We start from the raw sequence: 27,639 nt of genomic DNA, 5'->3' as shown, positions 1-27,639 counted from the left end.
CCAAGAGAATGAAGAAATTTTGATAAGAGTAAATTAGAAAGTTGCTTAAAATCGCATGCTCTATCTGAATCACGAAAGAAAAAAATTGGGTTCAGTGTCCCTTTAAGTTAGAAACTAGATAGATGCATTGCATAGTTTCTGACAATATCTGTAGAATTTTCTGAATTTAGGTCTGACAGCAATTCTTTCCCCCTGCCATTCTGATTGTAATGGTGCTGCTGTCTCGGACCCTTGGTTCATAACCTTTCCCAAAACTGAATAGTTTTCTGCATTGCCAACAGCAAGTTTTGGGAGCGGTTTGTGGTTGACCCATCTAAGAAGTGGTACTATCGCTGGCTTCTGGTTATAACTCTACCTGTACTGTACAACTGGTTCCTTCTGGTGGTCAGGTAAGTCTTTTTACAATTGCTGTCCCATTCTTGTAACATGCTTATATCCTTGCATCACTCAGCTCTTTTGCTCAGCTTTTTATGTTCCCAATATTAACCCTATTTTGCAATCTACTTCATTAACCTGTATAAATGTAATTCCTCTTTGCAGGGCATGCTTTAATGACCTGCAAACCAGATACACAGTTGTTTGGCTCACTTTGGATTACATCAGTGACTTTCTATACGCCTGTGACATTGTCATCCGCTTGCGTACAGGTGAATTCACACACCACACTCAAAAGTACCTGTACTCATACCACAAACCTACATCATATGTGTTTATGCAGGGGTCAGCATTAAATCCCAGAGGTGATGTTGTATAATATGTTAGGATCACACGTCAGATGGTTTTAATTATTTCAACTTTGTCTTCTTTGTGTAGGTTTCTTGGAGCAGGGCCTTCTTGTAAGAGACCCCAAGAAACTCAGTAACAGCTATGTTGCTACATTGCAATTCAAGTTGGATATTCTCTCAATTCTTCCTATTGACCTGGGATATTTTGCACTTGGCATCCATCGGCCTGAGCTGAGATTTAACCGACTGCTTCACTTCCCACGTATGTTTGAATGTTTTGACCAGACTGAAACACGGACTAGTTACCCAAATATCTTCCGAATCTTCAACCTAGTGCTGTATATCCTGCTTATCATCCACTGGAATGCGTGCATCTATTATGCTATATCCAAAGCAATTGGCTTTGGGGAGGACTCATGGGTTTATCCCAATGTGACAGATCCTAACTATGGCTACCTCACCAGAGAATATGTCTACTGTCTCTATTGGTCTACACTAACCCTCACCACTATTGGTGAGACTCCTCCACCTGTCACCGACACAGAGTTCCTCTTCGTCATCTTTGATTTTCTAGTGGGTGTCCTTATCTTTGCCACTATTGTGGGGAATGTTGGCTCTATGATTTCCAATATGAATGCTACAAGAGCTGAATTCCAGGCCAAGATAGATGCCATTAAGCACTATATGCAGTTTAGACGGGTCAGCAAAGAGCTGGAGGCCAAAGTCATTCGCTGGTTTGACTACTTATGGACCAACAAAAAGACAGTAGATGAAAGGGAGGTGATGAAAAACTTACCAGACAAACTGAGAGCAGAAATAGCCATCAATGTCCATCTCGACACACTCAGAAAGGTAAATTGCTTTCCCCCAAATTGTCTCTCTTATGACCCATGTACCTTAGTTATATGACTCATTGTACCAATTCACTATCAAAATAAATCATCTTATTGCTACCTATAACCACTATCTACAACTCCATTCATGTACAGCTTCCTATTATACCCTCTATCATTTTTATTTAAAAATATTTGTTAAACATCTTCTTTAATTCTTTATGAACCCTACCTATACTTTTTTTGCATTTTATTTCAACATATAACTTCTACCTATAACTACTCATCTTACTCTGCATTCCTCATATTCTGACTATTTTTAACCTTTGCAACCCCTCTCTATATAACCTTTTATAAACCTCAACACGTTTACGGCAATTCTGTATTTTCCTGTTTATTCTTATAAGGCTATATCTACAAATCTCCCATTTGTTCCATATGATCCATCTGTATAAATTCCTTTAATGTTGCTTTATAAAGACATTTCCTTTTCGATTGCAGGATCTATTATTGCAGGAACTACTCTAGTTGCAGGTTATAGCCCTCCTTATAGCTACTCATATTTCTCTATATAAACTCTATATTTCTCCTATTTCTCTGAATAAATTCTATAGCTATAAATGAAAATGTAACCTATCCATTAGAGACTTCTTTTGCTTAATTTATTATTCAATTAGTACATATTTCTGTTTTCTTCTTCCTTTTTCTCCTGCCTTTTCTTCAGTTATAACAAATATTTTTTTATATTTTTTAGGTTCGCATATTTCAGAACTGCGAAGCTGGACTTTTAGTGGAGTTGGTCCTGAAGCTACGACCTCAGGTCTTTAGTCCTGGAGATTACATATGCCGCAAAGGGGACATTGGCAGGGAGATGTACATAATCAAGGAAGGAAAGCTGGCTGTGGTGGGAGAGGATGGGGTTACTCAGTATGCCATCCTTACTTCAGGAAGCTGCTTTGGTGAAATAAGTATCCTTAATATTGAGGGCAGTAAGATGGGTAACCGCCGGACTGCAAGTATTCGCAGCCTTGGCTACTCTGACCTCTTCTGTCTTTCCAAGGATGATTTGATGGAAGCTCTTGTTGAGTACCCAGATGCAAAGCAGATTTTAGAGGAGAGGGGTAGGGAGATTCTCATAAAAGAAGGCCTCCTGGATGAGGATAAGGAGAGGGATGCCATGAAAGGCAAGTCTTCTGAAGAGAAGCTTGAACTCCTGGAGTCTAACTTGGATCTATTGCACACACGCTTTGCACGCCTGCTGCGAGAGTACAACATTGCGCAACAAAAGCTTAAACAGAGAGTGACACTACTTGAAGGAAGACTAAAGGACCTTCTCGGAGGTGAGATCTCCTCAGATGGTTTGGACAGCGAAGATGAAAGAAAAGGTGATGAAAAAGGATGAGGGTACCTTTACGGATTCAAGAATTATCTTGTACAGGCAATATTTTTCTTCTTTTTGAGATTTATTGCTATAATACATTTTCTTCCTGACATGTTCTCTACTGTACAGAACGGAAATTATGCTGTATAATTTCATGGGACACACTTCTATAACATATCATAGGATCCTCTTAAAATATTTGTCATCATAATGTTCATGGAACCTTCTTGTAGAAAAAAAATTTATTTGGCTCCATAAACTGTAGTTGTGTTTAATCTGCAAAAAAATGTTTTTTACCACGTTGGGTTATACAAAAGATAATGTATCCCTAAAATTATTTTTTTATTACATTCTCTTCACAGTTATTTCTCAACATGGCCTTGCTTTGGGATACACTGTGTAATTTACCATTTATCCCAGAAGAGTTAAGGGTTAAACTTCTTTATGCAAATATCAGAACGCTCCAATTATTTTTTTTCCATGGAAAATACAATTTGTAGTAGACTTAAATCTCTCTTCATAAAATTATTTATTCTGGTTGTCTGTCCTTGAATTACCCATATATTTTCATAGGATAACCCCAATAACAAATTGTTTTTACTCATTTACTTAAATGTTAGTCTCTCAAAAGATGTGGTTTATCTCTTTAGATATATAATAGGAAAAACTATAGGATTAATAATATTTTCCACTAGACTTTTTTTTCCTATTTTACTTTCATTGTATTGTTCTCCATTTAGCTATTTGGTCTAAATTACTTCTGTGCATTGACCTCCAAGTCATTTTTTTCAACCTTTATATGCCTGACCTTCCGTTAAAAGATTTGCACCTGGAATACCTCTACCCATGGACCACATGAACCACAAGGAGTCTGTTTTGGCCTTAAAGGGACAATCTAGTCAAAATTAAACTGTCATTATTCAAATAGGGCAAGTAATTTTAAATAACTTTCCAATTAACTTTTATCATGAAATTTGCTTTGTTCTCTTAGTATTCTTTGTTGAAAGCTAAACCTAGGTAGGCTCATATACTAATTTCTAATCCCTTGAAGGCCGCCTCTTATCGTAGTGCATTTTACAGTTTTCACAGCTAGAGGGCATTAGTTCATGTGTGCCATTTACATAACATTGTGCTCACGCCCGTGAAGGTACTTATGAGAGGGCACTGATAGGCTAAAATGCATGTCTGTCAAAAGAACTGAAATAAGGAGGCAGTCTGCAGAGGCTTAGATACAAGGTAATCACAGAGGTAAAAAGTGTATTAATATAACTGTGTTAGTATACTGTTCCTTTAAATAACCTTAAACATTCCTATCATGCATATAAAGAACATTATTTACATTTGTTTTGCTTGATAAAATGTTAAGCTAAAGCTGGCAGAGAAAAGAGACAGAATGTGGGAGTGTGAGAACAGAATGTAGGAGTGTGAGAACAGAATGTAGGAGTGTGAGAACAGAATGTAGGAGTGTGAGAGCAGAATGTAGGAGTGTGAGAGCAGAATGTAGGAGTGTGAGAGCAGAATGTAGGAGTGTGAGAGCAGAATGTAGGAGTGTGAGAGCAGAATGTAGGAGTGTGAGAGCAGAATGTAGGAGTGTGAGAGCAGAATGTAGGAGTGTGAGAACAGAATGTAGGAGTGTGAGAGCAGAATGTAGGAGTGTGAGAGCAGAATGTAGGAGTGTGAGAGCAGAATGTAGGAGTGTGAGAGCAGAATGTAGGAGTGTGAGAGCAGAATGTAGGAGTGTGAGAGCAGAATGTAGGAGTGTGAGAGCAGAATGTAGGAGTGTGAGAGCAGAATGTAGGAGTGTGAGAGCAGAATGTAGGAGTGTGAGAGCAGAATGTAGGAGTGTGAGAGCAGAATGTAGGAGTGTGAGAGCAGAATGTAGGAGTGTGAGAGCAGAATGTAGGAGTGTGAGAGCAGAATGTAGGAGTGTGAGAGCAGAATGTAGGAGTGTGAGAGCAGAATGTAGGAGTGTGAGAGCAGAATGTAGGAGTGTGAGAGCAGAATGTAGGAGTGTGAGAGCAGAATGTAGGAGTGTGAGAGCAGAATGTAGGAGTGTGAGAACAGAATGTAGGAGTGTGAGAGCAGAATGTAGGAGTGTGAGAGCAGAATGTGGGAGTGTGAGAGCAGAATGTAGGAGTGTGAGAGCAGAATGTAGGAGTGTGAGAGCAGAATGTAGGAGTGTGAGAACAGAATGTAGGAGTGTGAGAGCAGAATGTAGGAGTGTGAGAGCAGAATGTAGGAGTGTGAGAGCAGAATGTAGGAGTGTGAGAGCAGAATGTAGGAGTGTGAGAGCAGAATGTAGGAGTGTGAGAGCAGAATGTAGGAGTGTGAGAGCAGAATGTAGGAGTGTGAGAGCAGAATGTAGGAGTGTGAGAACAGAATGTAGGAGTGTGAGAACAGAATGTAGGAGTGTGAGAGCAGAATGTAGGAGTGTGAGAGCAGAATGTAGGAGTGTGAGAGCAGAATGTAAGAGTGTGAGAGCAGAATGTAGGAGTGTGAGAGCAGAATGTAGGAGTGTGAGAGCAGAATGTAGGAGTGTGAGAGCAGAATGTAGGAGTGTGAGAGCAGAATGTAGGAGTGTGAGAGCAGAATGTAGGAGTGTGAGAGCAGAATGTAGGAGTGTGAGAGCAGAATGTAGGAGTGTGAGAGCAGAATGTAGGAGTGTGAGAGCAGAATGTAGGAGTGTGAGAGCAGAATGTAGGAGTGTGAGAACAGAATGTAGGAGTGTGAGAGCAGAATGTAGGAGTGTGAGAACAGAATGTAGGAGTGTGAGAGCAGAATGTAGGAGTGTGAGAGCAGAATGTAGGAGTGTGAGAGCAGAATGTAGGAGTGTGAGAGCAGAATGTAGGAGTGTGAGAACAGAATGTAGGAGTGTGAGAGCAGAATGTAGGAGTGTGAGAACAGAATGTAGGAGTGTGAGAGCAGAATGTAGGAGTGTGAGAGCAGAATGTAGGAGTGTGAGAGCAGAATGTAGGAGTGTGAGAGCAGAATGTAGGAGTGTGAGAGCAGAATGTAGGAGTGTGAGAGCAGAATGTAGGAGTGTGAGAGCAGAATGTAGGAGTGTGAGAGCAGAATGTAGGAGTGTGAGAGCAGAATGTAGGAGTGTGAGAGCAGAATGTAGGAGTGTGAGAGCAGAATGTAGGAGTGTGAGAGCAGAATGTAGGAGTGTGAGAGCAGAATGTAGGAGTGTGAGAGCAGAATGTAGGAGTGTGAGAGCAGAATGTAGGAGTGTGAGAGCAGAATGTAGGAGTGTGAGAGCAGAATGTAGGAGTGTGAGAGCAGAATGTAGGAGTGTGAGAGCAGAATGTAGGAGTGTGAGAGCAGAATGTAGGAGTGTGAGAGCAGAATGTAGGAGTGTGAGAGCAGAATGTAGGAGTGTGAGAGCAGAATGTAGGAGTGTGAGAACAGAATGTAGGAGTGTGAGAGCAGAATGTAGGAGTGTGAGAGCAGAATGTAGGAGTGTGAGAGCAGAATGTAGGAGTGTGAGAGCAGAATGTAGGAGTGTGAGAGCAGAATGTAGGAGTGTGAGAGCAGAATGTAGGAGTGTGAGAGCAGAATGTAGGAGTGTGAGAGCAGAATGTAGGAGTGTGAGAGCAGAATGTAGGAGTGTGAGAGCAGAATGTAGGAGTGTGAGAGCAGAATGTAGGAGTGTGAGAGCAGAATGTAGGAGTGTGAGAGCAGAATGTAGGAGTGTGAGAGCAGAATGTAGGAGTGTGAGAGCAGAATGTAGGAGTGTGAGAGCAGAATGTAGGAGTGTGAGAGCAGAATGTAGGAGTGTGAGAGCAGAATGTAGGAGTGTGAGAGCAGAATGTAGGAGTGTGAGAGCAGAATGTAGGAGTGTGAGAACAGAATGTAGGAGTGTGAGAGCAGAATGTAGGAGTGTGAGAGCAGAATGTAGGAGTGTGAGAACAGAATGTAGGAGTGTGAGAGCAGAATGTAGGAGTGTGAGAGCAGAATGTAGGAGTGTGAGAGCAGAATGTAGGAGTGTGAGAGCAGAATGTAGGAGTGTGAGAGCAGAATGTAGGAGTGTGAGAGCAGAATGTAGGAGTGTGAGAGCAGAATGTAGGAGTGTGAGAGCAGAATGTAGGAGTGTGAGAGCAGAATGTAGGAGTGTGAGAGCAGAATGTAGGAGTGTGAGAGCAGAATGTAGGAGTGTGAGAGCAGAATGTAGGAGTGTGAGAGCAGAATGTAGGAGTGTGAGAGCAGAATGTAGGAGTGTGAGAGCAGAATGTAGGAGTGTGAGAGCAGAATGTAGGAGTGTGAGAGCAGAATGTAGGAGTGTGAGAGCAGAATGTAGGAGTGTGAGAGCAGAATGTAGGAGTGTGAGAGCAGAATGTAGGAGTGTGAGAGCAGAATGTAGGAGTGTGAGAGCAGAATGTAGGAGTGTGAGAGCAGAATGTAGGAGTGTGAGAGCAGAATGTAGGAGTGTGAGAGCAGAATGTAGGAGTGTGAGAACAGAATGTAGGAGTGTGAGAACAGAATGTAGGAGTGTGAGAGCAGAATGTAGGAGTGTGAGAGCAGAATGTAGGAGTGTGAGAACAGAATGTAGGAGTGTGAGAACAGAATGTAGGAGTGTGAGAGCAGAATGTAGGAGTGTGAGAGCAGAATGTAGGAGTGTGAGAGCAGAATGTAGGAGTGTGAGAGCAGAATGTAGGAGTGTGAGAACAGAATGTAGGAGTGTGAGAGCAGAATGTAGGAGTGTGAGAGCAGAATGTAGGAGTGTGAGAACAGAATGTAGGAGTGTGAGAGCAGAATGTAGGAGTGTGAGAGCAGAATGTAGGAGTGTGAGAGCAGAATGTAGGAGTGTGAGAGCAGAATGTAGGAGTGTGAGAACAGAATGTAGGAGTGTGAGAGCAGAATGTAGGAGTGTGAGAACAGAATGTAGGAGTGTGAGAGCAGAATGTAGGAGTGTGAGAGCAGAATGTAGGAGTGTGAGAGCAGAATGTAGGAGTGTGAGAGCAGAATGTAGGAGTGTGAGAGCAGAATGTAGGAGTGTGAGAGCAGAATGTAGGAGTGTGAGAGCAGAATGTAGGAGTGTGAGAGCAGAATGTAGGAGTGTGAGAGCAGAATGTAGGAGTGTGAGAACAGAATGTAGGAGTGTGAGAGCAGAATGTAGGAGTGTGAGAGCAGAATGTAGGAGTGTGAGAGCAGAATGTAGGAGTGTGAGAGCAGAATGTAGGAGTGTGAGAGCAGAATGTAGGAGTGTGAGAGCAGAATGTAGGAGTGTGAGAGCAGAATGTAGGAGTGTGAGAACAGAATGTAGGAGTGTGAGAGCAGAATGTAGGAGTGTGAGAGCAGAATGTAGGAGTGTGAGAGCAGAATGTAGGAGTGTGAGAACAGAATGTAGGAGTGTGAGAGCAGAATGTAGGAGTGTGAGAGCAGAATGTAGGAGTGTGAGAGCAGAATGTAGGAGTGTGAGAGCAGAATGTAGGAGTGTGAGAGCAGAATGTAGGAGTGTGAGAGCAGAATGTAGGAGTGTGAGAGCAGAATGTAGGAGTGTGAGAGCAGAATGTAGGAGTGTGAGAGCAGAGACAACAAGAGGTAAATGATAAAGTAAAAAAATGACTTGAAAAACAAATTCTAAGGGTGGCATTTACAGGTACAGCTTGTGTGCTGAGGGGACAGAAATGCTGTGTGAGACGGTGTAGAGGGAAAATGGAAGATGCCAAAGGCTGGATGAAAATAAAGAGACCGTGAGAAGGATGCTGAGTGTAAAACCTAATATTAACAGAGTAAAAAGACAGTGGATATGGAGCAGGTCTGTAGCAGAGATTGTGTATAGTGAGGATTTGTAAGGACTAATAAAGCAGTGATGGGTAAGGTGTGTGTGCGGCAAGTACAGGGCATAGTGAGCTGAAGAAGGATACTAGTGCACATAAGGGACAAAAGGAAGAGTGAGGTAGGTGGTGAAGAGTGCTTAAAGGAACATGAAACCCAAAATGTTTCTTTCATGATTCAGACAGAGAATACAATTTTAAACAACATCCCAATTTACTTCTATTATCTAATTTGCTTCATTCTTTAGATATCCTTTGTTTAAAGGGACATGCAACCCAATTTTTTTCCTTTATGATTCAGATAGGGAATACAATTTTTTAAATATACTTATATTATCAAATTTGTTTTGTTCTCTTCTTATTATTTGTTGAAGAGTTATCTAGATGGGTAGCGTGCAGATGTTTGGAGCACTACATGAAAGGAAATAGTGCTGCCATCTGCAGGAAATATTGCTGCTAACATATAACATTGTTGCAAAACTGCTGCCATATTGTGCTGCAGACACGTGCACATGCCTGAACTAACCTTCCTGCTTTTCAACAAAGGATAGCAAAAAAAGAAGTAAATTGGAAAGTTGTTTAAAACTGTATGTTCTATCTGAATCATGAACTAAAAATTTGGGATTTTATGTCTGTTTAAGAAATAGCAATGCACATGGGTAAGCCAATCACACGAGTCATCAACCAGCAGCTACTAAGCCTATTTAGATATGCTTTTCAACAAAGAATATCAAGAGAATTAAGAAAATTAGATAATAAATTGGAAGGTTGTTAAAAATGTCATGTTCTTTCTAAATCATGAAAGAAAAAAATAGGCTTTTATGTCCCTTTAAGAAAGAGGAGTCATTTTAGAGTCTGTGGACAATGCATTGTATACAGAATAGAGGTTTTAGAAGACAAAGGTAAATAGATGAGGTTATGAAGTGCAGAGAGAAAATGTAAATACAGAGACCACTGAAGACTACTGGAAAATAAATAACCTGGGCTAAAGAGCTACTGTGAATTCTTGTAGGATAAGCAGAGATAAGGGGTTGTTAGAAGATACAGAGAGAAACTAAGGAAACAGTAGCAGATAGTAGGAGGGTAGGTAAAAAAGACACTTTGAGCAGAAAGAAGAGCTATATAGAAGCAATATGGGTATCAGAAATCATGTGATAGAACAGACAAAAAACAGTATTGGTGACATTAAGGTAAACACAGATTCTGTGAGTTGACTGAAAGAGTTTCAGGTAATAGGATTCTAATTGAGACCTTGCATGATGGGACAAAAGGGCCTAGAGGTGTTGTAATAGGGCAATATACAATTGTAATGTCAAGATTACCAGAGATTAGATACTGCAATAGATCTGTACAGGGTGTTATCCATTCTGCTAGATGCAATTATTATCATATATATATATAATATATTTATGTCATGGCATTCTCTTTATAGAAAATACAGTGTAAAAAGAAGATGTTTATGGCTTTCTGAATTCAAGAGATTTTACTCCTCTTTATTTTTGTATTGTAGATTCTTTGTTTTTTTTTTGTTTTTTTACCAGGTCCAGCAGAGATTTCCTTCATTAAAAACCTGCAGATCAACTGCACTGCCAACTAATTCCTGTGTGTTAGAGATAACTGTGCTCTCAGTAGTTCCAGGTTAATTGCACCCTATGGGATCTGAGCACAAAGCTGATTGCTAATTAGGTTTGAGATGGAGCATACGGTGTTGTAACATGGCAAAGCCACCTTGGGGACTCTCCCAGCAACCATGAAAATAATACACTGATGCACACACACAGTTCTGCACTGCATAATTACTTCTCATTCCTTTTCAGATTGCACTTCTTTCTCACCATTTACTATTTCTCTCAAGTAATAGTCATTATTACCCGACCCTATCATCGATATGTACTGCAAATACACAACATAATGACAAAGCATAGTTACATAATATATATGACATAAACAAATCATAAGGCAGGATTTGTCACTGGTGCAGCCCATCAAAGCATATTGCCACTTGTTAAAGGGACAGCAAACCCCATGTAACTATTTTATTATTATTATTATTATCGGTTATTTGTAGAGCGCCAACAGATTCCGCAGCGCTATTAACAAAGGCGGAGTACAACAAAACAATTATAGGGATCAAATGGGTAGAGGGCCCTGCCAAGAGTTGCACTGATGTAGTCAGCTCTTGAGAAGGTGATCTACAAACAGCTGGACTCTTAGGCTTACATGCTAAGGGGGTTCAGGGGATAGCAATGGAGGAGAGGAACTGGTATAAAGATAGGTTAGCGTAGGTTGTATGCATCCCTGAACAGTAGAGTCTTTAGAGAGCACTTGAAGCTTTTAAAACTAGAAGAGAGTCTTGTGGAGCGAGACAGAGAGTTCCACAAGATGGGAGCCAGTCTGGAGAAGTCCTGTAAACGGGAGTGTGATGAGGTGACAAGAGAGGAGGAGAGTAGGAGGTCGTGAGCAGAGCGAAGGGGACGGGAGGGAGAGTATCTGGAGACAAGGTCTGAGATATAGGGGGGAGCAGTGCAGTTGAGGGCTTTGTATGTCAGAATGAGAATTTTGTGTTTGATCCTAGAGGCAAGAGGAAGCCAGTGAAGAGATTGGCAGAGAGGTGCAGCAAATGAAGAGCGACGTGTAAGGAAGATGAGTCTGGCAGAGGCATTCATTATGGATTGTAAAGGAGCTAGGCGGTAGGTGGGGAGACCAGAGAGAACAGAGTTGCAGTAATCGAGGCGGGAGAGAATGAGAACGTGGATTAAAATCTTAGTTGTGTCTTGTGTAAGGAAGTGTCTAATTTTAGAGATGTTTTTAAGGTGGAAGCGGCAGGCTTTAGCCAGTGACTGAATGTGAGGAGTGAAAGAAAGATCTGAGTCAAATGTGACCCCGAGACATCGGGCATGCGGGGTAGGGGTAATGATGGAGTTGTCGACAGTTATAGAGAGATTGGGGGTGGAGAGTTTAGAAGAAGGGGGGAAAATAAGGAGCTCAGTTTTGGAGAGATTTAGCTTGAGGTAGTGAGAGGACATCCAGTTGGAGATGTGAGAAAGACAGTTAGTGACACGGGTTAGCAAGGAAGGAGAAATGTCTGGTGCAGAGAAGTAGATTTGGGTGTCATCGGCATACAAATGATATTATAAACCGTGGGACTTTATTAGGGAACCTAGTGATGACGTGTAGATTGAGAAGAGAAGGGGACCGAGGACAGAGCCTTGCGGTACTCCGACAGAAAGTGGTGACGGGGCAGAGGAGGCCCCAGAGAAGGCTACACTAAAGGTACGGTTTGACAGGCAGGAAGAGAGCCACTAGAGGGCTATGTCACATATGCCGAAGGATTGGAGGGTTTGGAGCAAGAGAGGGTGGTCAACAGTGTCAAAGGCTACAGACAGATCAAGGAGGATAAGCAGAGATTTTGCTGTAAGTAGGTCGTTGGTAACCTTAACAATTGCTGTCTCTGTGGAGTGATGGGGACGAAATCCAGATTGCAATGGGTCAAGGAGGGAGTTTATTGTAAGGAAATGGGATAGGCGTGCATAAGCTAGTTTTTCGAGAAGCTTTGAAGCAAGAGGGAGGAGGGAAATAGGGTGGTAGTTGGATGGGGAGGTAGGATCAAGGGAAAGTTTTTTGAGAATAGGTGTGACCAGTGCATGTTTCAGCGATGAGGGAAATATACCGGTGCTGAGAGAGAGGTTGAAAGTGTGTGTGAGTATAGGGGTAAGGGTGGCAGAGAGGGAGGGGAGTAGCTGTGAGGGGATAGGGTCAAGGGGACAGGTAGTGAGGTGAGAGCGCAGTATAAGTGCCGAAACTTCTTCCTCAGTAACAAGGGAGAATGAGCTAAGTTTAAGGTTATGTGGGTTGTGGTTGTTTGAGAGCATTTGAGGGGTTGAGAGAATGGAATTATGTTGAGAGCTGATTTCACTTCTGATGGAGTCGATTTTGTTATTGAAGTGGTTGGCAAAGTCTTGAGCTGACAGAGAAGTTGTATTAGGAGGTGGGGGAGGGTGGAGAAGAGTATTGAAAGTGTTTTGGGTATGAAGAAAGATTAGAGATAAGAGTAGAGAAATAGCGTTGCTTATGGAAATTAAAGACAGAGTAGTAGGAGTTCAAGATAAATTTGTAATGTTGAAAATCAGCTGAACTCCTAGATTTTCTCCAGTGCCGCTCAGCAGTACGGGAACATCTGCGTAGGTATCGTGTCAGAGGAGTATGCCAGGGCTAAGGATGAGTGTTTGATTTCCGAGCTATGGTAAGAGGGGCGAGATTGTCAAGGACGGATGTAAGGGTGGAATTATAGTGGCAGATAGATTGGTCAGGGCATGAAAAGGAGGAGAAGGATGAGAGGAGAGGTTTGAGGGAATTAGAAAGCTGTTGTTGATCTAATGACATAATGCTTCTGTGAAGTTTGGTGTGAGGAGCAGAAGGAAGGAGAGTTGTAGGGAGGGATGATATGTTGCAAGTAAGGAGATGGTGGTCAGAAAGAGGAAAGGGGGAGTTTGTGAAGTTTGAGAGGGTGCATCGATAGCTAAAGATCAGGTCAAGGGAGTGACCATCTTTGTGAGTGGTAGAATCAGTCCATTGTGACAAACCGAAAGAGGAAGTGAGTTGCAAAAGTTGTTTTGCAGAGGAGGCAGTGGGATTGTCAAGAGGGATGTTGAAGTCACCAAGAATGAGGGGAGGGGTGTCTGAGGAAAGGAAATAAGGTAGCCAGGCCGCCAAGTGATCTAGAAATTGAGTTGAGGAGCCAGGAGGACGGTATATGACTGCAACACGTATAGAAAGAGGAGAGAATAAGCGAATCATGTGGGTTTCGAATGAGGAAAATGTGAGGGAAGAGATGGGATGTATTTGTTGAAAGGTGCAATGAGAGGAAAGTAAAATACCTACACCACCTCCTTGTCTATTACCAGACCTAGGAGTGTGGCTGAAGTGGAGACCCCCATGTGACAGAGCAACAGTGGATGCTGTGTCTAGGGGAGAGAGCCAGGTTTCTGTTAGGGCCAGAAGGTTGAGGGAGTGGGAGATAAAGAGGTCATGTATAGAAGTGAGTTTGTTGCAAACTACAAGACATATCTGTTCTGTTGCCATAGAACACTGGTTTTCAAACCTGTCTTCAGGCCTCCCTAACAGGCCAGATTTTGAGGATATCTGAACTGGAACATAGGTTAAATAATCAGCTGATTAGTAAACATGGTTATTTTACCTACTCTCATCCAAGGTAATCCTGAAAATCTGGCCTGTTGGGGAGGCCTGAGGACTGGTTTGAAAACCAGTGCTATAGAATAACATATCAACCAAGTCTTAATGTTTTTAAAACAAATTAACATCATTTTGGTTGCAATTATTTTTCAATAGCCAAACACCCCCCACCATTTTGCCTTATTTGGAGGAGCCAATCTGAGCTTTAGTCTGCAAGCAACAAGGCTAGTCACTGAGATAAAGTCATTATAATATACTCTGTGTTGCAGCTGCAGCCAAATAATAAAAAATATGTAGTAGGGTTAGCATTGAGGAGTCAGCAGGTTGTTCTGAGAAGTAGAAATTGCTCAATTTTCAGAGCTAAATTACATGAAAAGGGACAAAATAAATAATGAAAATATTTTGCAAAGTTGTTTCATTATGCATAACTAAACATTTTATTTAAAAGTCTCAAGGTGCTTACTGTCCCTTTATGTCTTAGCTTCTATTGTTTCCGGTAATGTATTGTACAGTGTGCAGTCACTGTAGCCGACAAGACTGATATGTCTGATCATAGAATCCACATTTATCTTCTTATAGTTTAAGTGGCATCGAACCATGAGATATTTTATGCTGTTTTACACAAGAATTATTCCAACAAATATATTTGGATTTTTTTATTTAAATATAGTGAAGACATTTTAAAGGATGACATTGATATGAAGTGATTTCTCCCATAATAAGATATTTATGTTTTATTGGATTAACTAGGAAGATTTTTTTTTCTTTTTTAACATTAATTGGCACTGTATTAATAGCAACTGGACTTGAATGTCTTTACGTTTGTATTGTATTTTGTTTTTATTTATCTTATTATTAAGATATTATACAAATATTATGTATTAAATACACTCGCCAGCTATTGTTATTGTGAAGAGAGTGACTAATTTTGCCTAAATGCACCGGCTGAATGAAATACTGTTTATAATAGACCCTGTAAGTAAATGTATTATTATCATCATCAATATAATCAAATCTAAGTCTTCATGAACTATTGTGGGTTTACAATTCTCTCTAAACATAGCATTCAAGGAACACTGGAAAAAGACTGAAGACTGAAAAACCTATTCATCTAACGAGTAAAGCTTCAAATGGTTTTGAAATAATGGGAAAGAGCAGAATTTAAGTTTGTATTTTCCATTAAAGGGACACTGAACCCAATTTTTTTCTTTTGTGATTCAGATAGAGCATGCAATTTTAAGCAACTTTCTAATTTACTCCTATTATCAATTTTTCTTCGTTCTTTGCTATCTTTATTTGAAATAAAAGCCATCTAAGCTTTTTTGGGTTTCGAACTCTGGACAGCACTTTGATTGGTGGATGGATTTTTTCCACCAATCAGCAAGGACAACCCAGGTTGTTCACCAAAATGGGCCGGCATCTAAACTTAGAGTCTTGCATTTCAAATAAATATACCAAGAGAATAAAGAAAATTTGATAATAGGAGTAAATTAGAAAGTTGCTTAAAAATTCATGCTTTATCTGAATCACAAAAGAAAAATTTTGGGTTCAGTGTCCCTTTAAGTGACTTCTAAAATAAAGCATTATTCTGTTTGTTTGTTTTTTGTTAAGAGAGGTCTGGCACAAACATGCTTTTTTATTTGAATCTCAAGTTTTGGTAATTTCTGAACAACTTTTAATAAAAAAAATATATATTAACAGTCTTCAGTGTAATTTTAAACTTTATATGCAAAGGATCTATAAATTTGATTGTCCTTACATGCACAGAATAAATTGTAATTAGCATGTTCAGCTTCAGCTCTGATACATACTATAACAATTAACTGCGGTAACATTGGTTGCTTGGTGTCCACTATTATACTGGACAGTCCAGTAAAAACCTCCTATGCCTCAGCACATTGCAAATATGGAGCAGAAAGAAGTAAGGGGCATTCAAGGGGTCAAATAACTTATCTTTAAGTATGTTACTGTCAGCCAGAGAGATAAGTATTTATTTGTATTTTATTGGCAGCCAAGGGGTAGAATGACTGCTCACTTGTGAAAAATATGCATTATGGGATCAAGAGTGAGGGCTAAGGTAGAGCTTTTGGGAGGCATTATGTGACCCCACCGACCATCATGCCCAGTCACCGATTGTCCAGTATTTTTTGTGGAGGACAGATGGCAACCCTAGCAGTGAGTGGAACAAAAACCTGTAAAGTTAACTGTAGCTTTATGTCCTGTTCTATCTGTAGATTTAAAGTTTTGAATTTGATTTTGACACATAAAGAAGTAAATTTGCGGCCTCTCATAGATACAGGTGAAGTGTCTCTGTGCAAATTATCTTCATTAGAAGTGTCAATTTAAATTGTCCACTTAGTTTTTGTAATTATTGCCAAACCTCAGCATTATCTATTGAAACATGAAGTTTATTTATTAATGTAAAAAATGATATAAGCCCTCTAGTAGTCTAGTGTAAATAAATCAACGTATAGAGGGTGATTTCTAGCATTGTGTGGTCAGTCAGTCAGACAGGTTGTCATAATACAGGCCTCATATATAAATGTCACTATTGAGTATAAAATCAGATTAATATAACTTTTGGGGGAGAAAAAGTTGTAACACTTTGGTATTGAAAAAGTATTGTTTTGTACTTGCAGGGAACTATGGCCCCTAGTTATCAAGCCGTCAACCTCAAATACACTGGAATTCCGCAGCGTATTTGTGGCGAGGCTGATTCGCCTTAGTTATCAAGCCCTAGACACCGGCAAAGTAGAATTTTGTGACGTAAGCTTCGATCCGCCGGACTCAGTCCGACACAGATCGATGCTTACGTCACTACAGATGTTCCGCACACAAGTTCAGCACAATCTGACTACTTTTGCTAGTTATCAAAAAACTAGCAGGTACGCTCGGCACTTTTCCGGCCCAGCATACCTGGTTTTCAAACCGCCGCCCTGGAGGCGGCGGGTCCCATAGGAATCAATGGGAGTCTGACCATAGCGAAAGTTCATGTTCGCTGCTGCCCGACAACCCATTGATTCCTATGGGAGATGTCTGCACCTAACACCCTAACATGTACCCCGAGTCTAAACACCCCTAATCTGTCCCCCCTACACCGCCGCAACTAAATAAAGTGTTTACCCCCTAAACCACCGCTCCCGGAGCCCACCGCAAGCTATAATAAATATGTTAACCCCTAAACCGCCGCTCCCGGTCCCCGCCGCAACTATAATAAATGTATTAACCCCTAAAACACCGCTCCCGGACCCCGCCGCCACCTACATTATACCTATTAACCCCTATCCTGCCCCCCTACACCGCCGCCACTATAATAAATTTATTAACCCCTATCCTGCCCCCCCTACACCGTCGCCACCTATAATAAATTTATTAACCCCTATCCTGCCCCCCTACACCGTTGCCACCTATAATAAATTTATTAACCTCTATCCTGCCCCCCCTACACCGCCGCCACTGTAATAAAATTATTAACCCCTAAACCTAAGTCTAACACTAACCCTAACACCCCCCTAACTTAAATATTAATTAAATAGATCTAAAAAATATTTCTCTTATTAAATAAATTATTCCTATTTAAAACTAAATACTTACCTTTAAAATAAACCCTAATATAGCTACAATATAACTAATAATTATATTGTAGCTATCTTAGGATTTATTTTTATTTTACAGGCAACTTTCAATTTATTTTAACAAGGTACAATAGCTACCTAGTTAAAATTAAGATAAATTAACCTGTAAAATAAAAACTAACCTAAGTTACAATTACACCTAACACTACACTATACTTTAATAAATTATTCCTATTTAAAACTAAATACTTACCTGTAAAATAAACCCTAAGATAAGATTATTAATTACATTGTAGCTATTTTAGGATTTATATTTATTTTACAGGTAACTTTGTATTTATTTTAGCTAGTTAGAATAGTTATTAAATAGTTATTAACTATTTAATAACTACCTAGCTAAAAGAAATACAAAATTACCTGTAAAATAAATCCTAACCTAAGTTACAATTAAACCTAACACTACACTATCATTAAATTAATTAAATAAATTACCTACAAATAGCTACAATTAAATTAAATAAACAAACTAAAGTAACAAAAAATAAAAAAAATAAGTTACAAACATTTAAAAAATATTTTTTACAGGCAAAATTGAAAGTTGCCTGTAAAATAAAAATAAATCCTAAGATAGCTACAATATAATTATTAGTTATATTGTAGCTATATTAGGGTTTATTTTAAAGGTAAGTATTTAGTTTTAAATAGGAATAATTTAGTTAATAAGAGAAATATTATTTAGATTTATTTAATTAATATTTAAGTTAGGGGGGTGTTAGGGTTAGTGTTAGACTTAGGTTTAGGGGTTAATAATTTTATTACAGTGGCGGCGGTGTAGGGGGGGCAGGATAGGGGTTAATAAATTTATTATAGGTGGCGACGGTGTAGGGGTGGGCAGATTAGGGGTTAATAAGTTTAATATAGGTTGCGGAGGGGTCCGGGAGCGGCGGTTTAGGGGTTAAACTATTTATTTAGTTGCAGCGAGGTCCGGGATCCGCAGGATAGGGGTTAATAACTTTATTATAGGTGGCGGCGGTATAGGGGGGCAAGATAGGGGTTACTAGGTATTATGTAGGTGGCGGCGGGGTCCGGGAGCGGCGGTTTAGGGGTTAATACATTTATAATAGTTGCGGCGGGGTCTAAAAGCGGCGGTTTAGGGGTTAATAACTTTATTTAGTTGCGGGGGGCTCCGCGGGCGCCGGTATAGGGGGTAGAACAGTATAGTTAGTGTGGGTGCTTAGTGACAGCTTGTCAATAAAGCTGTCAAAAAGCCGAAGAGCAGCGAGATCGGATGAGTGATAACTCTCACAGTCCGCTGCTCATCGCCCCGTACTTGGTGCACGGGTTTTTGACAGATTTTTTGATAACTTAGGGGAAATTTTTCAGGTCCGCGGCGGCGATGGTAGGCGAGCTTAGGCGGGCGTATTGGACCGGCAAAGGCAGGTAAAGTAAACACGTTGATAACTAGAGGCCTATGTGTCTACATCCAGCAAACTTCTGTCCTGGTTCCGCTGTGCACTACTAGTCTTAATTTGAACATGGGCAGTGAGGTTCAGAAACTAGTGACCAGCTGTCAGGAGCTGCTATTATTTCATGAGCCGTATTTAGTGTGCTGTAATTAGATAATTGCAGTGTGAGTATAATCTTGCTGCTAAAATTAAGCTGTGCTGTTTTTTCATAGTGGCTCCATTATATATACAGTATATATATTTTATTTTTATTTATAAAATATTTTACCAGGAAGGATACATTGAGATTTCTCTCGTTTTCAAGTATATACCAAACTCCTCAGAGTGAATCCACCCTCCTGGGTCAACTGCCTGGGTGCAAATATGTAAAGTATACAAACCAAAAAACTGCACTCTCTGGGCTTGTTCCAAACAATGTGTCAAATGTTTATTGATGTTTCGGGGATTAAACTATCCCCTTCATCAGAATAACCAAATGTGTTAAAACAACACTCTTAAATAGTGTGCAAGGTGACATAAATTAATAAATCCATACCTGCTCTGAATAGACAATTGTAACTCATTGTGTTCACTGTTGAAACGCACGCCATGCGTTCTACAATACCGGAAGCGCAGTCACTTCCAGTTACGGATACTAGAAAAAACATCAATATGTATAGTGGATTGTTTCAAATTTGATCAACAAGAAAATAATAGTGAGCACCTATGTGTACTGTGGAATCACTTAGTGATACATCAAAACTATGCTAGAAACACTATAAAGTGTTAAAGGGACAGTCAAGTCCAAAAAACTTTAATGATTTAAATAGGGAATGTAATTTTAAACAACTTTCCAATTTACTTTTATCACCAATTTTGCTTTGTTTGCTTAGTATTCTTAGTTGAAAGCTAAACCTAGGAGGTTCATATGCTAATTTTTTAGACCTTGAAGACTGCCTCTAATCTGAATGCATTGTGATCACTAGAGGGCATTAGTTCATGTGTTTCATATAGATAACATTGAGCTCATGCACGTGAAGTTACCCTGGACTGAGCACTGATTGGTTAAAATGCAAGTCTGTCAAAAGAACTGAAATAAGGGGGCAGTCAGCAGAGGCTTAGCTACAAGGTAATCACAGAGGTAAAAAGTGTATTTCTATAACAGTGTTGGTTATGCAAAACTGAGGAATGGGTAATAAAGAGATTATCTATCTTTTTAATCAACAAAAATTCTGGTGTTGACTGTCCCTTTAATGTGTTCATCAAAGGCAGATCTAGGATCTGTATTGTATTAGGTATTGTGGAATGCATGGCGTGTGTTCCAATGGTGAACACAATGAGTTACAATTGTCTACTCACAGCATTTATGGATTTATTAATTTATGTCACTTTGCACACTATTTAAGAGTGATGTTTTAACACATTTGGGATCCTGATGAAGGGGATGGTTTAATCCCCGAAACGTCAATAAACTTTTGACACATTGTTTGGAACAAGCCCTGAGAGTGCATGTTTTTGGTTTGTGTGTATATATATATATATATATATATATATATATATATATATATATATATATATATATATATATATATTCACTGGTCTACACAAAGTGGAACCCCCAATTATCACTAGCAGCAAAATAAAAGAAAATATACTACATATACGTACTATATTCAAGACACATAAAAAATTCTAACCCACTCACTTATACTGCATATGCACAGTATATCATGTGTATTGTAATACCTTCTAAAAAAAATTTTTTATATATATATTTTTTTAATTTTTATTAGGAGTTTAAAGGACGTCATAATACATTTGCTATATCATATGCAACAAATACAACTGTACAAAAAACGAAAGCATATCAAGTACTGGAGATACAATTGGAAGAGGAACAACATAAATGAATCTTTGTTATCACTTATAGCGACTTAAATACAATCAACAGATAGGCCTCGCATTTTCTTATCAACTTATGCTATCGACCCTTATAATGTGGATAGATGTTCTCCGTCAAAATAAAATTGTCCCAAGAATAGTTAGTAATCTAAGTTATATCATCTGTAAACTAGGGACAGAGAGAACAGTACAGAGAAAAAAAAAAAAAAAAAAAACCCACTTCAAAAGCGAAACATATATAACTTATAAATATAGTTTGTTACATTTTGTCGCATATTTATACAACAGAAATATATTCATGCAAATAACATAAATGAAAAATATGGATACATAATAAAAGTTAAGGTTATATGCTATCAATTATTACAGAGACTTTTGACAGTCCTTCATTTCGAAGCTGAATATGTTGAGATCCATAGATGCAAAAACTGGTAAAAATAAAGATGAAACAAAACAGAACAAAACAAAGGGGGAATTTTTTTTTATAAGGGCCACCTCCTGCTCTTCAACCCTCATCCCAGGTAATCAGCCGAAAGACCATGCTGGAGGAAAAATGACTCTTAAGGCCAGAGATTGAAAAAAGTCAGATTTGTGGAATTGTAATGTGAGCATAAATGGAACCGTTATTGGGTAGAATAGAATCATTTTGAGCCATTTAGTAAAAAAAGAAGAGATCTGCCTATCCTGGAATGTTATGACATTAAACTGCTCAAAAATAATTTGAGAGTGTATCATTTTAATAAATACAGATAGGGTAGGAGCATTTCTAGATTTCCACTCCTTTAAAATTAAATTATGTCCTATCATAATAGTAGTAATGATTAAATTAAGCTCTTGTGTGTTTGGAACTATATAGAGAAAGATTATGTGTTTTGAGTCAAATGAAACTCTAGATTCCATTATTTTGTTTAACCAGTAGAGGATTATTTTTCCAAAATTGAAAGATTTTTGGGCAATACCACAGACAGTGCAAAATGTCTGCCTGGGAAGAATTACATCTGGAACATGTTACGCTATCATCCTTTTTCCATTTACAGAGTCTTTGGGGAGTAATATAAACGTTGTTTAGTCATTTAATGTGTGAAGTGTTAGAGATAGGTGCCTCTCTAGTCCATCTAATGCTGGTTGGGTTAAGATCTGGAAAGTGTTTTAACCATCTAAGCTGAATCATATCTACAACATTTTGACCCTGTTTAGTTAAGCAGATTTTATATAATAAGGAAATAGAGTGGCACCAAAGTCGGTATAATTTGATGTAAATCTCCAAGTTTCTATAGGTTGATTGCCATTTGTAGGAGTTCTATATTTTCCTGAAAAAAATGCCTAAGTTGCAAATATGCATAGAAGGATTTGCACAGGCTATTATATTCTACAGAGATAACATCAAAGGGTTTTATCTGATTGGTACTATCCATAATTTGGGTTAAAAAGACCAGTTCTTTTTGTGCCCACAATCCAAAAACTTGAGAGTTTAATCCTGGTATACAATTAGGATTACCTATGATTGGAAGAAAAGGGGATATTTGATTATTTATGTCTAACATGAGGCATAAATTCTGCCAAACAACAATTGTATTGCGTAGGGTGATCATATTTTGGACATTTGAGGGAAGTTGGGTTTTCTGACAGTGAAGGACTGCGTTAAGTAAAAATGGGGCGATTAAGGCTTCCTCAAGGTCAGAATATGTTATTTGATTTTTCTTAGTAGTACAGTCAATTGCATAGCGTGCCAGAATTATGGAATTATAACATTTAATGACAGGGAATGAAAAGCCGCCAACTTCCGCAGCCTGTGATATTTTATATCTGGAAAGCAGGTGTCTTTTCTCCCCCCCCCCCATATGAATCTGGCACATAGTTTATAAAAAGATTTTATATCCTTGTTAAGAACAAACAAAGGTAAATTTTGCATAATATAGAGTAGTTGAGGGATTAATATTATTTTAATAAGCATTATTTTAGCTGAGGATAGAGGGAATGATTGCCATCTGTGCCATTTAGCTAGTGCACCTGCGAAGAAACTTGTAAAGTTAGATTTATACCAGTTATTTGGGTTCTTATGGAAATAGATTCCAAGGTATCTAATATATTCCACTTCTTTAAAGGGATGATGTTGGTAGCTAATAACTTATAATTTGTCTAAATCTCAATAAATTATCTCCATTCCACTTTATTTTAAATGCTGTTGATAGGCCCAGTGTTCTTCCTTTACTGCCCTTAATGACACTCCCTACACTGACTCCCATTATTCTCCAGGACCTAATTAAAAATTCTAAACACACTATATCTCTTTACTTCATTTTCTATACTCTTCCAAGTGTTTTCTTACAATTTACAATATTCCTGCGTCCCTGTAGGGCACACCAGAGAGTGTAGATGACATAGTGTATTTTGCCTTTTTCCTTTTCAAATGTTCCCAAAGATGTTCAATGGGTTTGAAGTGCAGAGTAAATTAGCACTCCTCAGATACATCTGGCACAGCTTAAATTAGGGTTGCCACCTTGGCCATGTTTTTCTGGACACTTATGTGTTACACATGCTGCAGGGTAAGGTGTGTCTCTGGACATCACATGAATAGTGCAGATGAACAGCACAATACATGGTCCTCCCTGCACACCCTACAGCATGTGTAACTCATAAGTGTCCAGGAGAACATTGCAGAGGTGGCAACCCTAGCTTGAATGTGTGTTGAGGATAATTGTCTTGTTGGAAACTAAGTCTTCTTCTACACAACTTTAAGCCATAAGGTATGGCATGCCTCAGTATATCTCTTTGGTCAAGGTGCAGTTGATCTTGTACAACTCACAAACTCCAGAATAAGCAGAGCATCCTCACACCTGAATATTTCCTGTACCATATTCAGCTATAGGTTTTATACATTGTAATATTTACCTCTCATGCTAACATCTCCTCACACAATCTCTGTAATTGCAACTACAAATTTCAAAATTTAAATTGTCAGCATACAGAACTTTTTTTCAGTCTTAAACTATAAGATTTCTGTATATAACTCAAATAAACACAAAAAAAGAAATCAATCACATCATTCTTGACATAGTGAAACAATAATTTTGAGACATAAAGCCCAAATCCTGGCTCAGCCACATGAAGAAGAATGTCAGATGTAGAGAATAGCCTAGTGAATTTCACAACCTTTTTCAAAACTTGTTTCCCATAATCACCTCAAATAATTATGGTTCTTGTCAAAAGCTATCTGCTGTCCATTATCCTCAAAACCTGTGCCTTCAGGCCTGTGATACAAATAGGTGAAACTGCAAAGCCATGGGGGCCGATTTATCAATGTCTGACGGACATGACACGCTGTAGCGTACCATGTCCGCCAGACATCACTGAATGCCGATAGCATAGGCTGTCAGCATTTAACATTGCACAAGCAATGCTGCCCTGCAAATTTGTGGCCAATCGGCCGCTAGCAGGGGGTGTCAATCCACCTGACCTTATGCGATAGGGTGGATTGATGTCTGCAGGCTCAGAGGCAGCGGACACGTTAAGGAGCAGCGGTCTTAAGACTTCTGTTTCATTACTCCTGTTTCCGGCAAGCCTGAAGGCTCACATGGAAACAGGGGTATTTGGCCCCATTCGGGCCATGATAAATCGGCCCCATGGAGTTGATTTTAAGGGTATATGTAAAATAATCACCTTTTCACAGGTACAAAAAAATGTGAAGCTGTGCTTTATTTTTGAGCATGAATAAACAAACCTTTAAATTTTTCTCAGAAATAAATGCAGTGTAGGAAGAGTTAGTGCTAATGAATATATCACCATCTGCTGGTGCTTATAATGCAGTGCACGTTAAAGCATGAAACTATAAGAAATATATTGTAATTCACTGTTCATCATCTATGTACAAACAACGAGTGTTCATAAAGGGAATTAGTTGATCCTAAATCATTTTTCAAATGGGAAATGAAGGGTTAATTGCTCAGGCAATGTATTTTTTAACAAGCTCTTTATGTCTGCTGGGGGAATAATCAGTTCTAGGGTTGCCAGGTGTCCAGTATTAAACTGAGCAGTGCACTATTTCAGCAGGCAGTCCAGTACAATTTATAGAAAATACTGGACACCTAAATGTCCTCTGAGTGGCAGCTCCTATGCCTCTATGTATTATATAAATATATAAATATATATATATATATATATATATATATATATACACTAGTCCTAAAGCCCATTCACACAGGCCATTTTTTGCAGTACAGCGGTCCCACCCCTTGCTCTCTCTCTCCCCCTCTCTTTTGCGCTCTCTCTTGCTCCACCTCTCTTTTGCTCTCTCTCTCCCCCCTCTCTTTTGCTCTCTCTCTCCCACCTCTCTTTTGCTCTCTCTCCCCTCTCTTTTGCGCTCTCTCCCCCTCTCTTTTGCGCTCTCTCTTGCTCCACCTCTCTTTGCTCTCTCTCTCCCCCCTCTCTTTTGCTCTCTCTCCCCCTCTCTTTTGCTCTCTCTCTCCCCCTATCTTTTGTGCTCTCTCTCCCCCTATCTTTTGCGCTCTCTCCCCCTCTCTTTTGCGCTCTCTCCCCCTCTCTTTTGCGCTCTCTCCCCCTCTCTGTTGCGCTCTCTCCCCCTCTCTCTATCTTTTGCGCTCTCTCTCACTCCACCTCTCTTTTGCTCTCTCTCTCCCCCCTCTCTTTTGCTCTCTCTCTCCCCCCTCTCTTTTGCTCTCTCTCTCCCTCCTCTCTTTTACGCTCTCTCTCTCCCCCTCTCTTTTGCGCTCTCTCTTTCTTTTGCGCTCTCTCCCCCCCTCTTTTGCGCTCTCTCTCCCCCTCTTTTGCGCTCTCTCTCCCCCTCTCTTTTGCGCTCTCTCTCCCCCTCTCTCTTTTGCGCTCTCTCTCGCCCTCTTTTTTGCGCTCTCTCTCCCCCCTCTCTTTTGCTCTATCTCTCTCTCCTTTTTTTTGCTCTCTCTCTCCATCCTTCTCTTTTGCTCTTTCTCTCCATCCGTCTCTTTTGCTCTATCTCTCCCCTCCCTCTTTTTTGCTCTGGCTCTCCCCCCCCTCTCTTTTGCGCTCTCTCTCTCCCCCCTCTCTTTTGCGCTCTCTCTACCCCCTCTCTTTTGCGCTCTCTCCCCCCTCTATTTTGCTCTATCTCTCTCTCCTTTTTTTTGCTCTCTCTCCCCTCCCTCTTTTTTGCTCTGGCTCTCTCCCCTCCTCTCTTTTGCTCTCTCTACCCCCTCTCTTTTGCGTTCTCTCTTTCTTTCGCGCTCTCTCCCCCCCTTTTGCGTGCTCTCTCCCCTCTCTTTTGCGCTCTCTCCCTCTCTCTTTTGCGCTCTCTCTCGCCCTCTCTTTTGCGCTCTCTCTCGCCCTCTCGTTTTCCGCTCTCTCCCCCCCTCTCTTTTGCGCACTCTCTCTCCCCCCCTCTTTTGCGCTCTCTCCCCCCCTCTCTTTTGCGCTCTCTCTCCCCCTCTCTTTTGCGCTCTCTCTCGCCCTCTCTTTTGCGCTCTCTCTCGCCCTCTCTTTTGCGCTCTCTCCCCCCTCTCTTTTGCGCTCTCTCTACCCCCTCTCTTTTGCGCTCTCTCTCCCCCTCTCTTTTGCGCTCTCTCTCTCCCTCTCTCTTTTGTGCTCTCTCTCTCCCTCCCTCTCTCTTTTGTGCTCTCTTTCTTTTGCGCTCTCTCTCCCCCTCTTTTGCACTCTCTCTCCCCCTCTTTTGCGCTCTCTCTCCCCCTCTCTTTTGCGCTCTCTCTCTCCCTCTCTCTTTTGAGCTCTCTCTCTCTCCCCCTCTTTTGCGCTCTCTCTCCCCCTCTCTTTTGCGCTCTCTCTCTCCCCCCTCTCTTTTGCGCTCTCTCTCTCCCCCCTCTCTTTTGCGCTCTCTCTCTCCCCCCTCTCTTTTGCGCTCTCTCTCTCCCCCCTCTCTTTTGCTCTCTCTCCCCCCTCTCTTTTGCTCTATCTCTCCTTTTTTTTGCTCTCTCTCTCCATCCCTCTCTTTTGCTCTTTCTCTCCATCCCTCTCTTTTGCTCTATCTCTCCCCTCCCTCTTTTTTTGCTCTGGCTCTCTCCCCTCTCTCTCTCCATCCCTCTCTTTTGTTCTCTCTACCCCCTCTCTTTTGCGTTCTCTCTTTCTTTCGCGCTCTCTCTCCCCCCTTTTGCGCGCTCTCTCTCCCCCTCTTTTGCGCTCTCTCTCCCTCTCTCTCGCGCTCTCTCTCGCCCTCTCTCTTTTGCGCTCTCTCTCTCCCTCTCTCTTGCGCTCTCTCTCGCCCTCTCTTTTGCGCTCTCTCTCGCCCTCTCTTTTTCACTCTCTCTCCCCCCTCTTTTGCGCACTCTCTCTCCCCCTCTCTTTTGCGCTCTCTCTCCCTCTCTCTTTTGCGCTCTCTCTCGCCCTCTCTTTTGCGCTCTCTCTACCCCCTCTCTTTTGCGCTCTCTCCCCCCCTCTCTTTTGCGCTCTCTCTCTCCCTTTTGTGCTCTCTCTCTCTCCCTCCCTCTCTCTTTTGTGCTCTCTTTCTTTTGCGCTCTCATTCCCCCTCTTTTGCGCTCTCTCTCTCCCTCTCTTTTGCGCTCTCTCTCTCTCTCGCCCTCTTTTGCGCTCTCTCTCCCCCTCTTTTGCGCTCTCTCTCCCCCTCTCTTTTGCGCTCTCTCTCCCTCTCTCTTTTGCACTCTCTCTCCCCCCTCTCTTTTGCGCTCTCTCTACCCCCTCTCTTTTGCGCTCTCTCCCCCCTCTCTTTTGCGCTCTCTCCCCCCTCTCTTTTGCGCTCTCTCTCTCCCTTTTGTGCTCTCTCTCTCCCTCTCTCTTTTGTGCTCTCTTTCTTTTGCGCTCTCATTCCCCCTCTTTTGCGCTCTCTCTCTCCCTCTCTTTTGCGCTCTCT

The 27,639-nt window shown here is 40.6% G+C and overlaps 1 protein-coding gene across 1 annotated transcript in view; it reads left to right on the top strand.

The window, feature by feature from the left end:
* Positions 1–2,960, top strand: part of CNGA2 (cyclic nucleotide gated channel subunit alpha 2) — a 42,655-nt gene extending 39,695 nt beyond the window's left edge. Inside the window, exons 5-8 of the mRNA XM_053713598.1 lie at positions 295–389; positions 541–647; positions 814–1,577; positions 2,313–2,960. Coding sequence (XP_053569573.1) covers positions 295–389; positions 541–647; positions 814–1,577; positions 2,313–2,960 — 1,614 coding nt within the window. The remainder of the gene's footprint in view (positions 1–294; positions 390–540; positions 648–813; positions 1,578–2,312) is intronic.
* Positions 2,961–27,639: the final 24,679 nt, after the last annotated feature.

The sequence above is a fragment of the Bombina bombina genome, chromosome 1 (assembly GCF_027579735.1).
Source record: "Bombina bombina isolate aBomBom1 chromosome 1, aBomBom1.pri, whole genome shotgun sequence".
In the NCBI taxonomy this organism is placed as follows: Eukaryota; Metazoa; Chordata; class Amphibia; order Anura; family Bombinatoridae; genus Bombina; species Bombina bombina.
Note: the sequence above shows the minus strand (reverse complement) of the source record. Positions and strands in the feature narration are given on the sequence as shown.